This window comes from Limulus polyphemus, unplaced genomic scaffold (genome assembly GCF_000517525.1).
Source record: "Limulus polyphemus unplaced genomic scaffold, Limulus_polyphemus-2.1.2 Scaffold9679, whole genome shotgun sequence".
Lineage (NCBI taxonomy): Eukaryota > Metazoa > Arthropoda > Merostomata > Xiphosura > Limulidae > Limulus > Limulus polyphemus.
Genome location: NW_013675289.1, coordinates 10,547 through 23,266, shown reverse-complemented (window position 1 = coordinate 23,266; position 12,720 = coordinate 10,547). Strand labels below are relative to the sequence as shown.

Sequence of the window (12,720 nt, the reverse complement as noted above, 5' to 3'; positions counted from 1 at the left end):
AAGCAAGGTGACTAATCCACAGGTTTTCAATACCAAATCACCAAGCAAGGTGACTAATCCACAGGTTTTCAATACCAAATCACCAAGCAAGGTGACTAATCCACAGGTTTTCAATACCAAATCACCAAGCAAGGTGACTAATCCACAGGTTTTCAATACCAAATCACCATACAGGTCAGTTATAATTTAAAGACATATGAGGATGGGTGTGCAAGAAATGTTTTAATCTCTTAATAGTTAGAAAAAAAACAGAGGTAAGGTGTCTAAAATGATATATTCATTTTTGTGTTTCTAATGGTGAAGAAAATACAGAGGTAAAAATTTCGTAAGTCATGTTTTCTATACCAACTGTCACAAGGAATTAAAAGTAAGTCTGCAAATATATTTTTTGAATAACTTCAGAAGACAGATAAAAGGGAAATTTGGTTCAGTGGTTTAAATTTGTATGTTTTTAAATTAATCCAATGATCAGAAGAAAGTAAAAGTAAGATGAAATGTGTGCTTTGTTTTGTTTTTTAACCTATAAAATAATATTGATAGCTTTAATAAAGAATTTGCCATCAGCTGTATTTGTTTTTGACTTTCAGTGAAAGAAGTGAAATACATATATACACAAGAATAATGTTGTTAGTCCATTGTTTCAAGATTAAAGATGGCTAGGTGCAGACAGCCCATTGTATTGCTTCGAACAAATATTCTTAAACAAGCTGAGTACATTATGCTGGTATTGGAATAATTTCTGTTCTTCATAACTAAATCATGTTCAGAATGTGTTGTAATTCAGGATTTAATCTAACTCACAAGTCAGTAGATCTTCACAAAACTAACCTAACTCACAAGTCAGTAGATCTCCACAAAACTAACCTAGCTCACAAGTTAGTTGATCTCCACAAAACTAACCTATCTCACAAGTCAGTAGATCTCCACAAAACTAACCTATCTCACAAGTCAGTAGATCTCCACAAAACTAACCTATCTCACAAGTCAGTAGGTCTCCACAAAACTAACCTAGCTCACAAGTTAGTTGATCTACACATAACCTAGCTTACAAGTTAGTAGATCTACACATAACCTAACTTAAAAGTTAGTAGATCTCCACAAAACTAATCTAGCTCACAAGTCAGTAGATCTCCACAAAACTAACCTAGCTCACAAGTCAGTAGGTCTCCACAAAATAACTTAACTCACAAGTCAGTAGATCTCCACAAATCACAGATTTGTGAATCTACTACAGTGGAATGGCATTTATCAGAAATACATTTTAACATTGTTTGGCATTTAGTAAAATTTGTCACTTTTAGGAAGGGTATATTCTTACGCTCAGATTCTCAAATCATAAAAATATGTTCAGTTCAGGGATTTAGAATTTCCATGATAGGGATATTTATTATACTTACTGGCATTAGAAAACAAAGGAATATGGATTATCTTGGGGCACCTTTAACAAGTTGTACCCCAGCCATGGTAAGTAAGGTCTAATGTCTTATAACAGGTGAGAATCTGTAAGCATTAAGGTCAGTAGCAAAAACTATTTGTGTGGCCCAGGTAAAAGTACAGAACATGATCAAAAAGGATCTCCATCTGGAAAAGTGGCAAGTTGCCTCCGTGACGTATCTATTCAAACATTGCATGCCTTAAGCAGATGGAGAATGATACTGGTGTTCTTGGTATTTAATATGAAAATATATTGGTCACTTTGTCGAATGTAGCACCTGTGGAGTTCTGTGTGATCAGACTTTTGTGAATTGGGTACTGGGAAATGTCTTTGTATACTAGATGGATTTTGGAAAACCAGTAGGGAGGAATTGTGTATTTTGGATATGACAACCTTACAAAGGAACCTTTTTACAATAGAATCTATGATGCAGGGCTATTAACAAAATGCATGGTCATCAGAGAGAGAGAACAATTGGATTTGGCAACATGGACTTTAATGATTGGTGAGACTTTAAATATAATACATTTAACCTCTGTATGCTGAAAGGCAGGTGTAACAATTTGTTGCAAATGGAATGAAAGTGGCAAGTCACAGGGTGAAGGTAAAATGAAAATAAAATATTTAGCTACTGGAGAAACAGAAAGAAAGTGGCTGAACGTGTTAGTGATAAAACTGCTCTAGAATAGTGAAGTTAAAATATAAAATAAACAATAAAGTTGGTTTGTATTTAAAAGAACAAACTAAATTGGAGATATTATATTTTGAAACAAAATAAATGGGAAGATAAAAATAAACTTTACTGGCAACAGGGTTAAACAACATACAATTAGCAAGCACTAACAGGACTAAATTGTTCTTGTTAGGAAAACAGCATTTAATATACAGTTGTGAATTACAGTCATATTGTGCTGGTTAGGTAAACACTATTTAATATACAGTTGTACATTATGGCACATTGTAGTGTTTAGGAAAACTATCTAATATACAGTTGTACATTACTACACATTGTGGTTGTTAGGTAAAGGTGGTTAGGAAAACACTATCTAATATACAGTTGTACATTACTACACATTGTGGTGGTTAGGAAAGCACTATTTAACATACAGTTGTACATTATGACACATTGTGGTGGTTAGGAAAGCACTATCTAATATACAGTTGTACATTACTACACATTGTGGTGGTTAGGAAAGCACTATTTAATATACAGTTGTACATTATGACACATTGTGGTGGTTAGGAAAGCACTATCTAATATACAGTTGTACATTACTACACATTGTGGTGGTTAGGAAAGCACTTACAACTGTATATTAATTAGTGCTTTCCTAACCACCACAATGTGTAGTAATGTACAACTGTATATTAGATAGTGCTTTCCTAACCACCACAATGTGTAGTAATGTACAACTGTATATTAGATAGTGTTTACCTAACCACCACAATGTGTGTTAATGTACAACTGTATATTAGATAGTGCTTTCCTGACCACTACAATGTGTAGTAATGTACAACTGTATATTAGATCATTACTACACATTGTGGTGCTTAGGTAAACACTATTTAATATACAGTTGTACATTATGGCACATTGTGGTGGTTAGGAAAACACTATCTAAATTACAGTTGTACATTATGGCACATTGTAGTGTTTAGGAAAACACTCTAATATACAGTTGTACATTATGACACATTGTAGTGTTTAGGAAAGCACTATTTAATATACAGTTATACATTACTACACATTGTGGTGGTTAGGAAAGCACCATTTAATATACAGTTGAACATTACTACACATTGTGGTGGTTAGGAAAGCACTATTTAATATACAGTTGTAAATTATGGCACATTGTGGTGGTTAGGTAAACACTATCTAATATACAGTTGTACATTATGGCACATTGTAGTGTTAGGAAAGCACTATTTAATATACAGTTGTGAATTACAATCATATTGTGGTGGTTAGGTAAACACCATTTAATATACAGTTGTACATTATGGCACATTGTAGTGTTTAGGAAAACTATCTAATATACAGTTGTACATTATGGCACATTGTGGTGGTTAGAAAAGCACTATCTAATATACAGTTGTACATTATGGCACATTGTGGTGGTTAGGAAAGCACTATTTAATATACAGTTGTACATTACTACACATTGTGGTGGTTAGGAAAGCACTATTTAATATACAGTTGTACATTATGACACATTGTGGTGGTTAGGAAAGCACTATCTAATATACAGTTGTACATTACTACACATTGTGGTGGTTAGGAAAGCACTATTTAATATACAGTTGTACATTACTACACATTGTGGTGGTTAGGAAAGCACTATCTAATATACAGTTGTACATTACGACACGTGGTGGTTAGGAAAACACTATCTAATATACAGTTGTACATTACTACACATTGTGGTGGTTAGGAAAGCACTATCTAATATACAGTTGTACATTACTACACATTGTGGTGCTTAGGTAAACACTATTTAATATACAGTTGTACATTATGGCACATTGTAGTGTTAGGAAAGCACTATTTAATATACAGTTGTACATTATGGCACATTGTAGTGTTTAGGAAAGCAGTATTTAATATACATTTGTACATTACTACACATTGTGGTGGTTAGGAAAACACTATCTAATATATAGTTGTACATTACTACACATTGTGGTGGTTAGGAAAGCACTATCTAATATACAGTTGTACATTACTACACATTGTGGTGGTTAGGAAAACACTATCTAATATACAGTTGTACATTATGGCACATTGTGGTGGTTAGGAAAGCACTATCTAATATACAGTTGTACATTATGGCACATTGTGGTGGTTAGGAAAGCACTATTTAATATACAGTTGTACATTTCTACACATTGTGGTGGTTAGGAAAACACTATGTAACATACAGTTTTACATAATCTGTATAAACATTATTTTTACTTGATAGTTTCTGAAACATTAAAAATTGTAAGGCCAGTTAGGAAATAATATACTTGACATTCTTTAATTTTGGGGCTTTCAGGTAGTAAAGTGAAGGACATATGGGCATTTAATAAGGAAAAATTGTTGAAATTTGGATATTTTAATGCATGGATATTATTTCAGAGTTACCTGCTACACTATGTTTGAATTTCAAAGTAAGGTTGTTTGGTTTTGTGTATGTTTCATTTTTTTTATAGAGCTTCATATTTTGCCCCTACTGCTACAGTCATCCACCCTTCAGAGACATGCGAAAACTTTCAGGGTGTAACTCCTGCACGCATCCCAGCTGTCCTCATTCCATGCAGGCCAATGGCTTGGCATCTTGTTCTCAGTGTGATAATGGAGTACTTGTATTAGATCCTGCCTCTGGGCCAAAGTGGAAGTTAACCTGTAACAGGTAAGAACTGGTGAGAGAGGGTTTATTAGTTACACAATATAAGTATTTAAATACATTAACTTGTACTTTTACTAAGGTGTCTCTGCTGCACATTTGGAAAGATGTTTTATTTTTATTTGTAAAACTATCAAACATAAATGCATAAAACTTGAGTTTATTCTAATATAATAAATGGTAACTGTTGAGAAACTAGAGAACAGATACTTAAAACTGGTATTTTACCTAATATGGGATATAACTTACAAGACTAGAAAAAATAAATATATAAAACTTAAGTTTCTCATATTATAGGGTATGATAAATTTTGCAAATACAGAGGACATAAATACATAAAACTTGGGTTTCTACTATTGTGGGTTATGATAACTGAACCAAACTATTAGAAATATATGTATAAAAACTTAATCCTATAATACAAGAAACAATGATAAATGTTGCAAATACAGAGGACATAAATACATACCCTATAATACAAGAAACACAAGTTTTTATACATATATTTCTAACAGTTTGGTTCAGTTATCATAACCCACAATAGTAGAAACCCAAGTTTTTGGGTTATAAGTGAACCAAATTGTTAGAAATATATGTATATAAAACTTTGGATTAAATTAACATGGGTAATGACAACTGTTGCTGAACCAGTAGGAATAAATACTCAAGACTTTGGATTGAATTAACTTGGGTCATGACAACTGTTGCTGAATCAGAAGGAATTAATACTCAAGACTTTGGATTGAATTAACTTGGGTCATAACAACTGTTGCTGAATCAGAAGGAATTAATACACAAAACTTTGGATTAAATTAACATGGGTCATGACAACTGTTGCTGAACCAGAAGGAATTAATACACAAAACTTTGGATTAAATTAACATGGGTCATGACAACTGTTGCTGAACCAATAGGAATAAATACTCAAGATTTGGATTAAATTAACTTGGGTCATGACAACTGTTGCTGAACCAGATAGAATTAATACACAAAACTTTGGATTAAATTAACATGGGTCATGACAACTGTTGCTGAACCAATAGGAATAAATACTCAAGACTTTGGATTAAATTAACTTGGGTCATGACAACTGTTGCTGAACCAGAAGGAATAAATACTCAAGACTTTGGGTTAAATTAACATGAGTCATAACACCATTTCAGAACCAGTAGGAATATATACTCAAGGCTTTGGGTTAAGCTAACGTGAGTCATGGTGACTGTTGCAGAACCATTAGGAAGAAAATGCTCAAGACTTTGGAATAAATTAACATGGGTCATGATGACTGTTGCTGAACCAGAAGGAATAAATACTCAAGACTTTGGAATAAATTAACATGGGTCATGATGACTGTTACTGAACCAGAAGGAATAAATACTCAAGACTTTGGAATAAATTAACATGGGTCATGACAACTGTTGCTGAACCAGTAAGAATAAGTACACAAAACCTTGGATTTAATTAACATAAATAGACAATTACCATATAATATTCCAAACCATTAAAATCAATATATAGTTGAATTATTTTTATTATATAACCACCACCACCACCACTCTATTATGAAAATAGGAACTAATCCAGGCTATCCAACCGTGACTTTTGGAGACCCAGGTCAACCTGAGGTCATGTGACTATCAATTTATAGGATGCCACTACTTATGAACCATTAAAGTTTTTTTTAAGTCTTGCTGTTATAGCTGTTTGAAAGTTGCTTCACTGATACCAAGACATGGTTGACAACAGGATCGCTTCCACATTGGGTTTGCTAGGTTAAAGACGTCACAACTGATTATTGTAACAGAAGAAAGAACAAACAGTTCATAAAGCACACACATGACTTCAAGCAAGTCACAGAGGACAGAACCTATAAATATCATGGTTGTGTAAGTTTGTGTCACTGTGTTGTAGCTTGATTGGGGTTTTTATGCTGTATTCATCATGTGAATGCTTATAACATTACTTTTATCATTTAGTTCAGGGGTGAGCAATAATTTTTTCAGGGGGGGGGCTATTCCACTCCTCACATTTCTACTACATTAATTAAATTACTTCAATGTCGATTGTATAAAGACCCCATTATGTTTTTTCCACAATTGCCAGGAGTCATGGCGGGCAGGACAGAAATGTTAGATGGACTGTATTTGGCCCACTCCTGATCTAGTTCAAGTTTTTTTTTCAGTAGGAAACATGAAGTCAGCAACTTAATGTTGGATTGACAGTTGAATAACTTTATTTATTATTTACTGATTGAATTGCAGCATGAAATAGTTGAATATCTACAACTATATATTGTAAGTGTGATTATCAACAACAGTGGTAAAACCAGCTTTCTCTTCTTACAATTTACTAACTTAACTTTCTTATCATTAAAATAAGCATTCTTTATTATCAAAATGACAAAGCCTTACTGGCTGAGGCTTTGTAATTTTGTTATTATCACGATGACTGTTAATAAAAGTTCAGCCAACTTGGTAAAGCTTTTCCTAACAGAGGATACATTAATAGTATGTCAGCAAATGTCATGAACTAATGCACCTCATCATTTGGATGCATATTGTTCTAATAATACAGTTTTTCAAAAAGTTTAAGTCTTTACTTCATATTTTCCTGGAGCTGAAGAACTTGGGAAATTATATAAAAAATAAACTTTTCCATCTTCTTCGTTTACTCTTCTGTGTATTGTATATTTTTAGACCATTGTGTATAGATTACTTAGTTTTTGCTATTTGTTTTTCTAAAACACACTGAAAATTGTACTTGTCCACACATTTCTTATTCAATAAATATGTAGGTATAAGTTGAAGATACAACAAGAAGGAAGTTTTACACATTTTGTTTGAATTATAATCCTTTTCATAAATGTTTTGAATTCAGGTGTGATGTCATTATTCATCTGTTTGAAGATGCACATAAAGTCTCTGTGGAAGAAGACACTTGTGAAGATTGTACTTCACAGTTAATCAGTGTAGAATATAAGGCTGTAAGTCATCAAATATTTCTTTTTCATTTATTCAGTTGTTAGAAATTGAACTTTGCATGATACTTCATGTTCTGTAAAAAAAAACAGATATAATATCAGGATCAATGTTTATTGATTTTTCATTTTGGGACACTTAACTCATGGGACAGAAATATGTTTTGTTTTTCAGATTACTCAAAAAATAATAACTGTATTTCAATAAGTAGTGTAAAAGGAAAATAAATACAGTACTGTGAAAAAGTGTTAGGACAAGAGAATATTTTGTCATTCTTTCCATTTTATTGGTCTAATTCTTCCATGCCATTATAGAATGTACATTTCAACACTATGGTAATGCTTCACTGATCCCTGTTGACAGTTGAATGAGCCAGGGTGAGAATACTTATCATTCTGTAGAATTCACAAATACTTGTACCAAGGGCATGTCATGAGGGTTCTGCTTGAATAAACACACTGATCAAATTTAGGGTCTGAAATAACTGTCATGGTACCCCATGCAGTGTCTTAACTATATAGAAAGAAGCTAGCAAGGAGCTGGCATATGGTACCGGTATATGCTAGAAGAAATCAATTTAATAGTACTCCACAAATAAACCTTGATAAAAACAGTGTTTAACACTGTATATTAAGTTTTGTTGTCATGCCACAACTCAAAAAGTGTAGAGAATTGTCAGTAGAGCAAAGAGTTCGCATAAAAGCTTTACGTGATGCTGGTTAGACTCTTCGACAAATTATGCAGACTTGAAATGATCTCCAAACACTGTCAAGTACACCATAGATCGTGAGACCGAGACAGGTAAATTTGAAGATAGGAAAGGAAGAGGCAGAACACCTAAACTCAATGATACTGATGTTAGGTATCTTCGTTTATGCAGTCTTCGGGACAGTAGGAAGACTGCCAATGATCTCAAGCATGAGATAAACGACCATGTACCAAATGACAGAAAAGTGTCCAGATCTAAAGTATCAAGAAGTCTCAACAAGAATGGAATATTTGATTGTGTAGCAGTTAAAAAACCTTTACTTCGATCTTCAAGTGTTGTCAAAAGACTGAAATTTGCTTTAAAAGTACAAAAACTGGACAGATGAGTTCAAGTTTGAAATATTTGGTTCAAAATGTAGGTTGTACGTCCAGTAGAAGAAAAGTGAAAGATGCTTACCTAAATGCATAGCACCTACCATGAAGTATGGGGGGAGGCAGTGTGATGGCTTGGGAGTGTTTTTCTGCTGAGGTGACTGGAGATATTTGCTAAATAGATGGAATAATGGACCAGTGCAAGTGTCCAGTGGTTTGTGTATTATTGGTAAAGGATTCTACTACCAAGAATATAATGATCCAAAACACTCATCCAACCAATGTAGAAATTACTTAGCTCAGACAGAAGCTTCTGGAATCACTTAACTGATGCAATGGCCCCCACAGAGCAGATCTGGAATTTGATAGATAAAAAACTTGACAAATCAAAAGCTACTTCCAAAAAAACTTTATGGGAGTGTATTAGAGATATTTGGAGTAAAATCCCAAAGGACACTTTGATTAAATATGTTGCAACAATGCCTGAAAGACCATCTGCAGTTATTAAAGCAAAAGGGGGACACAAAATATTAAATGTTCGCTGAACTCAAGCACTTCCACTGAGTTTCTGTTGTATTAAATATGAAGATTGATAAAATTTTGCTGTTTAAACTGAGATTTACCTTCCATTGTTCTTTGAAAGTAGCCTGAAATTTTTGACTGTGTCCTAACACCTTTTCACAGTACTGTATCTTATTATTATTTTTTATATTATTAAAAGTAAATTCTGTATTAATTTATTGTTTTGAAATGGAGTATAGTTCACTACAATAATTTATGATTTGTTAAAGTAATGATACAGCTGTAGGAATGACTAAAGCAGCCATTTCATGAATGATACCAGCAACAAAATCATTAGATTTATGTTGACCTTATACCTGAGCTGTTAAAGATGCCAGTCAATTACTCATTGGATATCTATTGACCATCTAAGTGGTAAATGATGATATTAGTACAGTCAGTGGATATCTATTGACTATCTAAGTGGTAAATGATGATATTATTAGTACAGTCAATGGATATCTATTGACCATCTAAGTGGTAAATGATGATATTAGTACAGTCAGTGGATATCTATTGACCATCTAAGTGGTAAATGATGATATTAGTACAGTCAGTGGATATCTATTGACCATCTAAGTGGTAAATGATGATATTAGTACAGTCAATGGATATCTATTGACCATCTAAGTGGTAAATGATGATATTAGTACAGTCAATGGATATCTATTGACCATCTAAGTGGTAAATGATGATATTAGTACAGTCAGTGGATATCTATTGACCATCTAAGTGGTAAATGATGATATTAGTACAGTCAGTGGATATTTGTCATTCATTCATGTGCCTCAAAAATACAAGTAACCAGAATCACTAAATATCTATTAACCATACATGTGACTTAATTTATCAAATGTTTAATCATTCATCGAAGAACATGAAATCTGTGATAGGGTATGAAGAAAAACACTAGTGTTTATGTGTTGTGCGAGAAAGTTGTACTATATTCTTTCTTTAATGTTACTTTCGTTAACCGGGTTAGTTAGAATGTTTAATACAGCTATTTTCATCATAAGAATTATTTTGCATTTTTGGCTTAGTATATGGATTTAAAACTGAATGTAATCTCCTAAGCTGGCCAAACCTCACAAGATATTAATGGATTTACGACTGCAGTGGTACCCAACTAAAGAAACAGTGTTATTATTATAACCAAGAAAAGGGATCAGTATATTAAATTAGCTACACTCATTTCTGGGTTGATTTTAAGTTTCTCTAAGGAGCTTGCTATCGTGTAAGTTAATATTCTTCTAATTATCTAAGGGGTACGCAGATAAAGATTAACACTGAATATTTGTCAAAAATTACAAGCTACACAGAATGAGGTGTAAGTTAGTCATTTAATTTTTATTGACCATAGCAGCAATACAATCACTGTATATCTGTATGAGTATAATAAAACTCATTACTACATATCTTAATTGTATAACAGACACAAAAATAATACCACTGAACTCGGAAGTATTTATTTGTTATATTTACATGAATCAATGGTTTTATTAAAGAAGCAAGCTGTTGAATGTATCCATTTTATTCTGCATTTCTTTGTCTTTATTGAGTAATAGCTGAGATCATTTGAAAGTAAAAGGCTTTCTTGTTATTTTGGATTGTTCAGTTTCTTAGTCTGAGGCTCAGCTTTAATGTTCATCAGTCTGTTTTAGTATTTTGGGTTTGCTAATTCTGATCTAAAGTTGCTGCTAGTGGTTTAGAGGTAAGCTTGTGGGCTTGTAATGTTTATTGTGCAGCTTTGTGTTTAACAACAAGAAAAAATCCAGAGTAGCAGTAAAGTATGTACCCAGTTTAACTTTTTTAAGGGATCCTAGAATGGCTTGCTTTTGGTTTGGCTGTGTGTAAAAACTTAAACTGAATTTCTGGAAAAAAAAAAGAGTGTACAAGTTAAATTTGCAAATAATTCTTCTAGCTTCTGTATGATGTCAGGAACATAAGGAGAGGTAATGTTGAGTTGATTAGTGATTTGTTTTGGTGTGGGTTTTCTAGTGTGTAAACAATCATTGATAAACTAGTTAGTAAAGAATGGCTAGATTTATCAATGATTGTTTACACACTAGAAAACCCACACCAAAACAAATCACTAATCAACTCAGCATTACCTCTCCTTATGTTCCTGACATCATACACAAGCTAGAAGAATTCTTTCTTAGATGATAAAGATAATTGATAATTGATGATTGATAAAGAAACCTAAGATGTCTCGGTCCTCAAAAAAAATAAATTTAGAATAACAAAGAACTTTTACTTAAAGAGTGACTACTCATAAACCCTAACCCTGAACCATTATATTGGTGACATCTTTATCTTATAAACACATCAATTCGCCAATTTTTTCAACTTATTTCTTTACATGAAACTGAACAATAAAAGCTTTACTTCTATTAAAGAAAGTGAAACCAAACTTGTATTCTAAAAGCCTTGGTTTCTAGGAAGATAGAAACAATTAACACAGAATGTTTCCAACACTTTGGATCTTGCCGTTGTGCATTGGATATGTGTAGTATCGTTAACACATTCAGAGACTAGCCCAATCCTGACTTCTTTAAAACAAGCTGAAACACCTGTCATCCACTTTGAGAAAGAATGGCCATGTAACTTCACCAGAACCTATTTGCATATTGTATAAAACAACCCACTGTGCTCTTTTGTCCCTAACATCAACCATAAACTTGGGGATATTCTACCCATATTCATTTTTCATACTTTCTTCAAATCCAATTCTATGCTTTAAGCATAAACCCAATAACATCAAACCATCTAGAAACCTCATAGAAAAGGAATATTATGTATACTTGCATGAGTGTACATATACTGGTATACTTGCATGAGTGTACATATACTGGTATACTTGCATGAGTGTACATATACTAGTATACTTGCATGAGTGTACATATACTAGTATACTTGCATGAGTGTATATATACTAGTATACTTGCGTGAGTGTACATATACTGTTATACTTGTGTGAATGTACATATACTAGTATACTTGTGTGAATGTACATATACTAGTATACTTGTGTGAGTGTACATATACTAGTATACTTGCGTGAGTGTACATATACTAGTATACTTGCGTGAGTGTACATATACTGGTATACTTGCGTGAGTGTACATATACTGGTATACTTGTGTGAGTGTACATATACTAGTATACTTGCGTGAGTGTACATATACTAGTATACTTGCTGGAGTGTACATATACTGGTACACTTGCGTGAGTGTACATATACTGGTACACTTGCGTGAGTGTACATATACTGGTACAC

The 12,720-nt window shown here is 33.0% G+C and overlaps 1 protein-coding gene across 1 annotated transcript in view; it reads left to right on the top strand.

Moving 5' to 3' along the window:
- The first annotated feature begins 2,320 nt into the window (after positions 1-2,320).
- The window catches only part of LOC106476037 (DNA topoisomerase 3-beta-1-like), a 16,208-nt gene continuing 5,808 nt past the window's right edge, over positions 2,321-12,720 (top strand). Inside the window, exons 1-3 of the mRNA XM_022380016.1 lie at positions 2,321-2,354; positions 2,991-4,827; positions 7,699-7,804. Coding sequence (XP_022235724.1) covers positions 4,676-4,827; positions 7,699-7,804 — 258 coding nt within the window. The 5' untranslated portion in view covers positions 2,321-2,354; positions 2,991-4,675. The remainder of the gene's footprint in view (positions 2,355-2,990; positions 4,828-7,698; positions 7,805-12,720) is intronic.